Below are 13,273 nucleotides of genomic sequence, written 5' to 3'. Positions count from 1 at the left end.
GTGGATGTCATTTAGTCTAGACATTTTGCTTGCCATTTTCACCTTGTTTGTTAGGTTACAGTTTTAGACTGGATATGAGGAGAGATTGTCTGTTGTATTGTCTGTTGTATTGCTGATACAATTACGTATTTTATAGTTCTACCTTTTATGAAATTAAGCAGATTAAAAATACCCCAGACCATTAAATAACAAGGTAACACCTGGAAACCCCATACCTGGTAATTACATAAAATCTAATTTGTATTCTCTGTGTGAAATCAAGGAAGCTTACACAGAGGTGAGTAAGAAACCCGTATCATCTCTGTCCTGATTATGAGATGTCTCTTGACCCTTAGTCACAGTAAAAGGAGAAGGCAAATTTTTAGGTAACAAATAATAAAGGCTGACAGTGTTAAAGTCCGTAGTTCTGGGTGGCTGTAGAAACCTGCAAGAGGAAACCAGTATACTGTAACTGTATGAACTCGGCGAGGGTCAGCTCTGCATAGGAGGCAGGGGCTTTAAAGACACAGAGTCCAAAGTGAGCCTGAGTTGATGAGGTTTCTTACTGTCCAGTAATTTCAGTTGTTTGGGTGGAAAGATGGTGTTTTTCTTCCCAGAGTGGTGGCAGGTAAAAATTCTTTTACTCTATTCAAACAATGTAGCTGCTGCTGATTGATCTGAAAAGCTACAATGTAGCTTTGGGGCATATACCACCCCACCCCACCCCCCCCTTCCTATTTAGAGTAGGGTGGCAAATACTGTATCTGCCCCTCGGTTTTAAGGTTTTGAACAGTCTGATCCTAAGGATTTCCTGTTAGGCAAATAATGTAAATTGCCAGGGTTTGGAGAGAGATGTTAATAGGAAGAGTGTAAATTGATACAATAAGTAATGAAATAGTGGGTAGAAGGATGGAGATAGGTAACTATGAGCACCTTTTTAAGGAATTCTGGAGTCACTTGTCCAATATTGGCTGAGATGTCTGAATGTGCTCTCTCAGCTTTGTGCTTTTAAGTGAGTTTTCTGTGGTTGACTAGATAATTTTGCAAATACGGTTGAGAGTGAAGCAAGAAACATTGTCCTGTTGTTGGTACTCAGTCCTGTTCTGGACATGTCCAGGCATGCATTTTCTAGATGTGCTGGAGTGTTTTGCATGCTGAAAAAAAAAGTTTCCATGTCTTTGGCCTGCAACAATTCCCTATCTTTAAGAATTTCAGTGGCAGACTTTGAGATTGGAAAAGCTCAATAATAAGCTTCTTATCAGAAGGTTGTTTCAGAATTCTGGAGTGAGTAGGAGTGATTTGAAAGCACTCATTTCATTAAAAAAGGACATCTTAACTGAAATGGAGTAGTTGTGTTGTTAAAAATGAGAGTTGATCCTATGTTAAAAGAGGGGCAGTAGTTCATAGAAATTTTTTTTTTTTTTTTTTTTTTTGACAAAAATTGTCTCGCCTTGGGATGATCAGTCTTGGATGAAAAGTAAAGGTGTAAACGATATTGCAGCCTTAAGTGTTGCTGGGGTTTTCTGGTGGTTTTGGTTTGTTTTGGTATTTTTTGAATTATGCCTTTCTGTTGAGAAGTCATTGATATCTAGGAGAATGTGAGTCTAGAAAGAGCATTTGGGGCAGGAGGTTTTGTGTTATTGTGAGCATCCTTTATAAAACAATTACAGAATGTGACTGAAATAATGCTTAGTCATAACATTCTTAAATTTACACTGCCAAACTGCAGTCATTCTTCAGATTGTACCAAATTTGATGGGGGGGATAGGGGAGGAATTGTGTTCTGAAAGGCTTAGCCCAGTGGATTTTCAGGTGATCTTACTCAACTAAGTTGCATACATTCATTCGGCATCTATCAGGCATTTAAAAATGCAAGGTTGGGAGGCTCTGTATGTCTTTGCACTCATCTGTTTATTCTTCAGAAGGGAAAGCTCTGTGTGCCTTGTCATTATGCGTATGTTGTTCTTATTTTGCTTATACTTAAAGACTTTTGTTAGGTTATAGAAACGAATATGCAAGATAGGCATTAGGAGGGTCTTAAAGTTTGGGGACATTGTTTACCCGTGGCACTTACAGGAAATGAACCTGCACATAAAGTACGTATTGTTCTTACTGTCTTAATCTGTTTAGAGCTTGTATTTTTTCAAAGCAGAGTTCACCCTCTTTTGTTGTTTGGAACATGCATACTGTAGAGAAACCATTCTTACATTTTAAAATGCAGATACTAAAAAAATCCAAATATTGGTGTTACCACAGTGAATCTTTATTTAAAAGTCTTAATTTTTTGGATGGTGCCTAGTGCAGTGTTCTTACAAGAATGTTGTTCTTACTGTAACATTTGCATTACAGTCTGATGTGGCCTGTCAACCTAAGGGCAAGGTGAATCAACCAGAATTTTTAGTGGGGAAGAGCAGTGCAGGAATGGTGATTTGAGAAATATGTTGCCAGGTAGAGCTACTGTTCTACTAAACAGAGCTGCTCTTAGTGCTGTTTTCCAGGTTAGCTTTGGCCTTGAATGTTGAATAAAATACAAGCTTTTTTCTGCCTGCTTTTGTTTCTCTAGTTAATGAATAAAAGGGCATGTGAAATTGATTTCTCTTTGTATGTCCCTCTGCACCAGTTCTTTAGAAATTACAGGACATCAGGGAGCATGGTAAATGAGCTACATGATTAAATTTTTAAATCTTACAACAGCTTTGTCCAGGATGAAAATCCCAAAATTTCGAATTATTTCTTTATTAGAGGTTTTCTGTAAAATATTGCTTGATTTACATTCGTAAGATTAATAATAAATATACTTTTAGGTTGACATTTCATAAAACAAAATTACAGTATCAAGGAATGCATTACCCACAACAGTGTACTTATTGTGGCAGTGTTACTTTTATTAAACCATTTATCATTTTAATGTTGTGTATTCTGACTCCTAAGGTTTTCTGTCTTTTTCTTCAAAGAAAATGTAACCAAACGAATTCAACATTCATTTTTCTCTCCTACAGCATTATCTGCATACCAGAGGTACTACAGTTTACAATCTGACTACTGGAAGGTCTGTATATGGTGACTTTTTTTTTTTTGTTTGTTTGTTAATTAATATGTTATCGTAAATGATCAAATTTCTAAAAAAGATGAATTTCAATATAAGTTTAGAGTATTTACCTACAATTAATTTTTGGCATATTAGTTGTTAATGGCAATATTCACCGATATGTACAATTTATTATAAATAAAATTTATTATAAATAAAATAAAAATATTCATGCCACTTGCTGAAATGGCAAATCAGTTAACTTGACACAGTTTATGTTTTTTTGAATTATTATCCATTCAGGTTTTCTTATGTAAGCATAGATATGTGGGTATGTATGAGTATTGAGAGAATCATAAGACACCTGAAAGCTTCTGCACAGGCGTTGGACTTGTACTGGGAAAAATGTTCTCGGGTTGCTTTTTATTTCTGCAAATGCCAGATCGTTTGAAGTACCTTTCAGTATTTTGGATAATGCTTTTACGTAAGACAGGGAAAAGAATCCTGTATAGTTGAACGTGTCTTATACATAAGTCTGTGTAGAGGTGCTAGGACTTCAGATTAGTAAAATGAAGACATTTCTCACAGTGATATTATCGAAAATAGTTAGCATTATTATATTGTAATAGGAAATAATGTGAAGCTCATGACTGAGACAGAGGTGCAGGAAAGCAGATAGCACAGTAGGTAGTTGTATGGTCTTAAATAGTTGTTTTCCTTGAAAGTGTGTATAAGTGCATAATTTGAATAGGGAGGACTCATTCTGGAAAGACATCAATACTAGGTATATGCAAGCATTAAAGCAACAACATGTTCTGTGTTCATTGCATTTTATAGGGACTCTTAAGTATGTTCTGAAAAATCCTGTGAAAATTTCTTCCATTTGGGTCGTGGAAAGGGTGAAAGGGTAAATAAAGTGTAAACGAATGAACTGAAATAAGTGAATTCTGACGTATGGAAGGAGAGGTCAAATTGGAAGATCCCGAGGAAGTTGTTTGTATTGTCTTGCAAAGCCCTGGCTCCAGTAGAAGTTGTATGATGCCATTTTTGCACCTAAGCCATTTTGGAGTTGAAGGAGTTGTTTTAGAAATAACCCCTGTAGTTTAAAAATTACAACAATGAAAGCATTCATATATCCTTACTACTTATGTACTCTCGGAGACTTAGTTTAGAGATTGCTGTAAATGAATGTTGAAATCAATTGATTAATTAAACATTTATTATAATAGTTTCTGTTGCTTGTATTTTTTCCATGTTAAGCATTTCAGAATAGATTGTGACTTGAATTATTTTGTCTGGCTTTTGTTCTAATGGTTCATTATTAGGAGAAGTGATAAGTGGGGCCTGTAAGGGTGCTGGGGAGGGACTATTCATCAGGGACTGTAGTGACAGGACAAGGGGTAACGGGTTCAAACTTAGACAGGGGAAGTTTAGATTGGATATAAGGAGGAAGTTCTTTACTGTGAGGGTGGTGAGGCACTGGAATGGGTTGCCCAGGGAGGTTGTGAATGCTCCATCCCTGGCGGTGTTCAGGGCTGGGTTGGGCAGAGCCTTGGGTGACATGGTTTAGTGTGAGGTGTCCCTGCTTATGTCAGGGGGGTTGGAACTAGATGATCTTAAGGTCCTTTCCAACCCTAACTATTCTATGATTACTAAATTATTTTCTCTGCATTTTCAGAACTCAGGGTGAAGTGTAAATGATTATATGTATTTCCATAGGCATAGAATGTTTCAGTATGGCTCAGAGTATTTTCTGCAGTTAAAATAAATGCTAACTCTGATTGTTTTGCAGTTCCATTTCAAGAGCATGGGTGGCAGTAAAATGCATGATCTATGCTTGACTTACTGAAAGCAAATTCTGTTTGTATGCAGTGTGCTGATATTCTAACATAGCTGTTTCTTGTGTGCATCTCAAGAGTTCTACCATGCAGAGATTATTTCAAACAGTTGTTTGCAGCTGACAAAAGAGCATTTTGATGTTTAAAATGAAAAAAAGGAGGGGAGGGGGAATCCACCAACACCTCCTATTCCCATTCTCCACCCCTCCAAACTCTGGTAATTTTTCTTAAGGTTGGCCTTACCTGGGGAGGATACTATGCTACTTGTTCTCGTTATAAACTTCCTTATAAATATGTAGTATAAAGCGTTTTAGTTTTTTTTTTCCATAATAATTTTGGGGATTATCTTCATTTTTATATGCATGAAGAAGAGCCTGAAAGAGCCAAAAAATATGTTTTCAGTTAAAACCTTTTTTTGCTGAAACCAGTAAAATCACAGGTGAATCATATTTCATGTTATTAAGGGATGATGAAGCTAGTCTGGAGTTGGCAGTGGAAGCTTCGCGCTAGAGAAAAGTCTTCCTCTCCTTACCCCAACTGAGAGGATTTCATGTTTCTTGTTATCCTTAAAGCTTTGTGTCTTAAGAATTCATCTAGTAAAGAATAGTAAGCTTGTGGTATATTATTGGTTACCCATATATGTTGTTTTGTTATTGTTTGCAATTAAGTTTGGTTTTTTTTTTCCCGAAGAGCTACAGATTACTAAAAGAAAAAAAAAGTCGCATTTCCTAGTTTTAGCTCTTACAGGGTTAGATGTCATCAATGAAGTTGGAATTTGTGATGGTAAAGAAAGGGAGAGAAGTGAGTGAAGAAAGTATAATATTTATGAGCTGTGAGAGAACTGAGAGGTTGATAGAGAGTGCTGAATCACATGAAGGTTATTATATAAGGAAGGTTTGAAACCAGAGATGAACAGTCTTAGGCAGCATATCTGGAATTACTTACTGCGGTGCAGTGCAAGTTTGCATGGTTGAAATAAGTGTTCTGTATGTTCTTTGATTTATAAATAGAAAACTTCTAGAAGGGTTGTGTGATATTTAAGTTGCTTTGGGTATAGTTTGGCCTCCTTATGTAGTCTTTATAATCTCTGCTACTTTGGGTGTTTGCTGTTGCATGGGATTAGTAATTGAGCATTATTTTCATCCATTGTTCATTATAAGATATTCATTCTACAGTTCATCTCTTCTCCTTTCATGAACAAAAGCATTCTACTTGCTTTTTTAATAGAATTTTCTGATGGTTTGAATTTTTCATCAGGTTGTTTTCTGTCAGAATTTGGTGCATGGGTTGTTTGTTGGCAACGCACTAAGCATTTTGTTGATCCTATGGAACAAAAAGAAAAAAGACTTTAGAAAATATATTCTGGGTGTAAGTTACAGTGACAGAAGTGGGGGTGAAAGGTTAGGAAGACACTGTATTTTGCCATTTACCACATCAATACTTCCCTTCACTCCGAGACATTACTTCCTTTCAATGAGGTAATACCTGTACAGATAGTTTTGAAAGAGCTAGCTTGCATTATGTCACGTGTTCCTAAATAGAACACTTTTTGCAGTAATGTCTTTGGACACTGACAGATCCACATAAAATGTCCTGTAAAATTATATAGTTTGCGCAATTTTCATTCTGCACAGGCACTGTGGTACCTTAAGTCTGTTTAAAAAAAATATTTGACTTGAGATGAAGTAAATAGATCAACTTGGATAAAAAGCTGAGATAACTTAATAGAGTTCTTGCATTCAAGTAGTTTTCTCAATGCTGCTGCTTCTTATGTGCCTATGCTAAAATAATCTCCCTTCTGTGCAATGTACTTCATTCTGATATCTTTTTAAAACTCCCGTGTCAACATGTTGGGGGAGGTGAGGACGACTGTGGGGGATGAATGGATAGGAAGGGCAGTTCAGGAGAGGGAGACAGCTAGAACTGCAGTTCGTAGATTTTGATGCTACTGAGAAAATAAAGACATCAAGTGTAAGTGTCTGCCATGGTTATCAGTTTTGACATATTCTGAGGAGGCAGGATTAAAAGCTCAGCAGGGAGTAAGATATTCTTGATTTTAACCAAACTTGATGGCAGATATCTGGCACCTGGAAAAAAGTTATTTTAATCATCTCATGTGGTTGTATTCTAATGCAGTTGATCGTACTGAACTCTTTTATATAACGTCTGGGTTTGGCTAGGGCTGTTATAACAGAAATTTTATTACATGAGTGAATTGAGTGTAAATGTAAAACATCTAGATCTGTTAACACTGACATGGTTGTCCAGGGTAGGGGAGACCTGGAAACCTTCCTCCATGGATATAGGGCTACAGGAGGTTTCAGTGCTCACTAGAGTGATTCCCAAGAGGGTATTTGAGAAGAACATGGTTGTCTGTACTTTGATTAGATCTCTGCTTTGGCATATCACTGCTACTACTGCAGCCCTTATGTGGTTTGATAGTTTTTATTATATAGTATATATTTGGCCTTTTGCAGGTAGGTGAGTGTTCACATACTGACAGTTAGAAATTGCGAACCTGTAGTTTTTGCAACACAGAATTTGAACAAATACAATATTTTGGTATGGATATATTAAGGAGAAGTGAGGTCCCATATGCTGATTCGCTGCAGTGTTTTCATGTCACCCATATTGAAATCTCTGTGGTTGGGGAATGAATAGGTAGCTTTATAGACAGGATTTTAGTAAAATCCAGGGGACTGTGGACTAGTTATAAGGAGCATGAGGACAGTACTGCCATTGTACCTTAATTCTGAGTGTGTTAATTCATCACTGTATCCTGTCTGTCTTCAAGGATTTCTATAAAAAGCTGTGTTTAATCTGAGTAACAGAGGATGCACAAATACTTAAGTATTTCTATCTATATGTGAATAAACTGGAGGATTGCCAGGGCACAGTGTTTAGAGATGCATTTTAAGTGTAGCTTAAAATGATGGAAGTTACTGTGCAAATTAGTTACTCCAGTATCAAGGAAGACTACTGTTAACTAGGATGCTAGAACTTAGATTGAGGATGCCTTAAACAGAAAAGAAACTATCACTTTATGGGGAAATGTTTGGAATGGATCAGTCAGAAAATATGAATGTTCCTTGGAATGTTTGAAGAACATTTAGTTAGTGAGTTACATCCTTCAGCATGGGTTCAGAGGTACAATTCTTGTTAGCTGTTGACTTTGGCTGGAAAGTTTCCTAGAAGAAAAGTAAATCTGGCAGGCACTCTTTATCTCATTGTTATGAAAATGGTCCTAATCACCTTCTTTTAAATAAAGATTTCATTTATGTGGTCAGGGTGAAAATATCAAAGAAGTTTAGTGAACCCCGACGGTGAGGCTTCAAAGATATTTGAAAATGTCTTTGTTCCAGTGGATTTGAAGAATATCTGGGTATAGGACAGGTACAAACTGAATTTACAGTTGCATGGCTATACTGTATAAAAGACCAAATGGTCTAGTTTAAAAAAAAGAAAATTAAGTGGAGGAGGGGGAATAAATCCCATAGTTGTTTTGGAGCAAGGTATCGGTCTAGTTCTGGAAAGCAGCTATTTGGTACTCCCTGCACATGTTTACTAGACATGAGAATTACTGAGTTCAAATACTTACCTCAGACCTTCTTCATATTTGTCTTTTAAAATAGATAATTCTTAGAAATTTAATTTTGGTTATATGTTTGCAAATAACAGAATTTCCTCTCACTTTTCCCAGAAAGTCTTCATAAAACTGAGGAGAATCCAAAACCATGCAAAAATATTAAATAAAACCAAAAAACTACAAATTGAAAGCCCAGGAAAATGCAACTGTGTATATGTGTGCTAGTCATGGAAGAAGGATATGATCTAAGTCTACAACATTGAGTTGTTTTTTTGTTAGAAAAAGTGATTTTATAACATTCCTTCCTATATAGACATAAAGTGTAATTTTGTACCAGGTAATTTTTCACAATGCTGTTTTATAATTAAACCTATGTAGAAATGTTGCTAGGAGTATTCTCAATTGTATGGCTCTAAACCACTATTAATTAGTAGTAAGGCTTTTTTTTCCCCGAAAGAATCATAGAATAGTTAGGGTTGGAAAGGACCTTGAGATCATCTAGTTCCAACCCCCCTGCCATGGGCAGGGACACCCCACACTAAACCATGCCACCCAAGGCCTCATCCAACCTGGCCTTGAACACTGCCAAGGATGGAGCATTCACAACCTCCCTGGGCAACCCATTCCAGTGCCTCACCACCCTCTCAGTAAAGAATTTCTTCCTTAGATCCAATCTAAACTTCCCCTGTTTAATTTTGAACCTGTTACCTTTTGTCCTGTCACTACAGCCCCTGATGAATAGTTCCTCCCCAGCATCCTTGTAGGCCCCCTTCAGATACTGGAAGGCTGCTATGAGGTCTCCACGCAGCCTTCTCTTCTCCAGGCTGAATAGCCCCAACTTTCTCAGCCTCCCTTCATACGGGAGGTGCTCCAGTCCCCTGAAGTAATAAAAGCCCATGAATGTTTGTTTTTTAAATGTGACCTGTTGCTTGTTTAAATATTTTTATGCAGCTTCTTTTAATCTCTCTCTGTCTTTTTCATCTTGATAGCCCAAGTGTTTGGGGTTTTTTTGTATGTACTCCTAGTGCTATAAATATGAAAACAATTATAAAAACATTACTACTTTAGTTTTGTATTTTTTGCTGTGTCTTTTTCTCCAGATTGTAAGTCTATTTCCCTCTTTAAAATAGCTGGACAAAAAGCAATTACTAGACATACTGATAACAGCAAAAGTGGTGAGAACATTTTGCACCTTAGAGGATCTGTTATAAGACAGCAATTTTCCACTTCATTGAGTCACAACTGTTTTATTTTCTGCAGTAACCTCAAAATACCAAGTAGTGTTTTTAGACAGAATTCATCATAACTTCCATTATTGTTTTTAATTGAATATAAATGCTTGGTTTAATTGAGACAGTACAATGGTACAGGATCAGTAGCAATTGCTGGGGCAGACCTTCCTGGAATGAAAATAGCAGAAAAGGCAGTAGAATGGCTTGTGAGAGCTGCTTTTTATTCAAGACTTTGTTTTTTGAAACTTTTTGAGAGAATGGATATCCCATATAAAGGAGACAGACAGATTTCCCTGGAAGAGTCTTCAGAGAACAAAATTTTAAAATTATGCAAAAAGCCTTTAATATAAATTATTGCTATGTAGCAACATAGGGCATGTACAAGAAAAGCAGGAAGACAAGCAGCCCCCTTGGTCAGGGAGACATTATCAAAGAAGCATTCAGAAGAAGACTTGGATCAAGAAAGCAAGTTTCAAAAACCTTTGCTGAAAGTGGCATTTGTTGACATTAAGGGCTTTACAAAGTAATTGGCAGATATGGTAGATCACATAAAGATGGCCAGGTTGAAAACCTGCAATTCAGAATATATTTGCAAAATAAAATAAAAATTATAAGAATAGAATAAATACAAATTTCAGAGGAAAAGGGGAATCAGAAAGTGAAAAATAAAACCAGAAATCAAATAAAGATTCAGCTGCTCTGGAAGGCATTGGAAAGGGAGATACTATTAATACCTTCTACATGCTCTTCTGTCTGAAAATAAGACGGTCATCTGTGCAGCACATAGGATTCTCTACCACTGCTCATGTTTGAATAAAACAAAAGGTTTTAGATTGCAGTTGTTTCACTAGAAGGCTTTGGATGAAGACATTCTGAGAAGGTATGAAATACAATTTTTCAAGGCCCTATTGTAGACAAAGAGGGAGAGAAACATGATATTATCATGTGTTATGGAACAACAAATACAAAATAGAGATCAGTTTGAATGCCCTAATTTTTTAATGCTGAAGACAGTAGGTCTTCGTAATGGAGTTAAGAATATTTTTATGGTATTTAATGAGATAAGTATTTTCAGGAGACTGTATTGCGGAAAGCAGTCTAGAAATACAGTCTCAGCCTGATAAAGCATTATAATATAGGATGGCAACCTATTATGCCCAGAAAAAGAACATAAGAGGAGGAAGGAAGCTGAGGACAGAAAAAACTGTAAGACCAAGTGAGACTGAACAAATAATACGAGGAAGACGAGCTGAGGAAGAATCACAGGGAGTGGGGGAAGGAAGATTGTGGCCCTGCTGAGAATCTGAATGTAAAGAAGATGAGAGAATTAAAAACAAACTTCAAAGCTAAGAACATATGGAAAGAAAGGAGGAAGGTATATATATAGAATAATACAGGAGTGGACTGCAGGAGAACTGAAAGGAGACTTTTGCCAGCCTTCTCCCAAGTAGCAACCTCTGTCATACATTCACCACAAGAGAAATCTGAGGAAGAAGGTAACTGTTCAGGTGAGGAGCACAGTGTCACTCTTCAGCTGACCAGGATGTCTTCTATTTTGAGGAAAACAGAAAAAGGTAAACTGCGAAGCACCGAGGCTCACTTGGGAAGCAAGAGAAGTATATAATAAAAATCTGGTATGTTAAAGAGTAGAGGGAATTACAGTAATGGGGCTTCAGCTGATAGAAATTAACTTTCTGTCCTGAACTTCCTGGAGAGTCCATAGCAAGGGGAGGAGGGATTTAAAATGATGAAAACTCCTCTCTTATGAATTAAACAATGAAGATTTTTAATGTATAGCTGGTACTACAGCAGATGATAACAGTATTCTGTCACAAAAGAAAGGGTTTTTCAGGAAATCAGAACGAAGGATCTGGCAGTTGCATGAAGTCTTTTACTGAACTGCTGATGAAAAATAACTGAGGACATATTTTCCACAATATTTTTTTTTTTGGGGCCACAGTGTATAAGAGTAACTATGTTGGTGAAAACTTTTCACTTTGATCCTAAGATGTACTGGCAAAACAAAAAAATGGAGAGGAGGAGAAATCGATATAACATCGTCAAAGTAACTTTTAAAGTAAGAGCAGTAAAAAAACATATAGCAAAGCACATAGCCAGCAGTATGTTTCTCCAGAAATTTTTAATAGTTATTAAAACATTTAGATCATGAACTTGTATTTTCAGTATGTTCATGACGGGTAGAAATTGCATATGAGAAGATACTTGGAAAGATGGAGTTGTTAAAAGAACAAGATCTAGGAGAAATTTGTAGAATCATAGAATAGTTAGGGTTGGAAAGGACCTTAAGATCATCTAGTTCCAACTGCCCTGCCATGGGCAAGAACACCTCACACTAAACCATGCCACCCAAGGCCTCATCCAACCTGGCCTTGAACACCGCCAAGAATGGAGCATTCACAACCTCCCTGGGCAACCCATTCCAGTGCCTCACCACCCTCTCAGTAAAGAATTTCTTCCTTAGATCCAATCTAAACTTCCTCTGTTTAAGTTTGAACCCGTTACCCTTTGTCCTGTCACTACAGTCCCTGATGAAGAGTCCCTCCCCAGCATCCTTGTAGGCCCCCTTCAGATACTGGAAGGCTGCTATGAGGTCTCCATGCAGCCTTCTCTTCTCCAGGCTGAACAGCCCCAACTTTCTCAGCCTATCTTCACACGGGAGGTGCTCCAGTCCCCTGATCATCCTCGTGGCCCTCCTCTGGACTTGTTCCAACAGTTCCATGTCCTTTTGATGTTGAGGACACCAGAACTGCATACAATACTCCAAGTGAGGTCTCACAAGAGCAGAGTAGAGGGGCAGGATCACCTCCTTTGACCTGCTGGTCACGCTCCTTTTGATGCAGCCCAGGATACGGTTGGCTTTTCTGAATCTGGCTCATGTTCATTTTTTCATCGACCAACACCCCGAAGTCCTTCCCTGCAGGGCTGCTCTGAATGTCTTCTCTGCCAAACCTGTAGCTGTGCCTGGGATTGCTCCGACCCAGGTGTAGGACCTTGCACTTGTATCACACACAGTATCACAGTATGTTAGAGATTGGAAGGGACCTCAAAAGATCATCTAGTCAAATCCCCCTGCCAGAGCAGGAACACCTAGATAAGGTTACATAGGAAGGCATCCAGGCGGGTTTTGAATGTCTCCAGAGAAGGAGACTCCACAACCTCCCTGGGCAGCCTGTTCCAGTGTTCTGTCACCCTCACTGAGAAGAAGTTTCTTCTCAAGTTTAAGTGGAACCTCTTGTGTTCCAGTTTGTACCCATTACCCCTTGTCCTATCATTGTTTGCCACTGAGAAGAGCCTGGCTCCATCCTCGTGACACTCCCCCTTTATATATTTATATACACTAATAAGGTCACCCCTCAGTCTCCTCCAAACTATAGAGACCCAGCTCCCTCAGCCTTTCCTCATAAGGGAGATGCTCCACTCCCTTAATCATCTTAGTTGCCCTGCGCTGGACTCTCTCCAGCAGGTCCCTGTCCTTCTTGAACTGAGGGGCCCAGAACTGGACACAGTATTCCAGGTGCGGTCTCATTTTTTTGAAGGAAGAAGTAAGGGTGATTGATCTGCTTCAGTTGTGGCCACCAGGAAGGACAGG

The 13,273-nt window shown here is 37.9% G+C and overlaps 1 protein-coding gene across 7 annotated transcripts in view; it reads left to right on the top strand.

Annotated features, from left to right (window-relative positions):
- The window catches only part of KDM6A (lysine demethylase 6A), a 160,582-nt gene that overhangs the window by 43,896 nt on the left and 103,413 nt on the right, over nt 1-13,273 (top strand). For all 7 annotated transcript variants that reach the window (XM_080613945.1, XM_080613941.1, XM_080613947.1 and 4 more), the window contains one exon: nt 2,979-3,028. In XM_080613945.1, coding sequence (XP_080470071.1) covers nt 2,979-3,028 — 50 coding nt within the window. The remainder of the gene's footprint in view (nt 1-2,978; nt 3,029-13,273) is intronic.

The sequence above is a fragment of the Psittacula echo genome (assembly GCF_963264785.1).
Source record: "Psittacula echo genome assembly, chromosome: 3".
NCBI lineage: Eukaryota > Metazoa > Chordata > Aves > Psittaciformes > Psittacidae > Psittacula > Psittacula echo.
The sequence above is the reverse complement of the archived record's forward strand: the minus strand, read 5'-3'. Positions and strand labels throughout refer to the sequence as shown.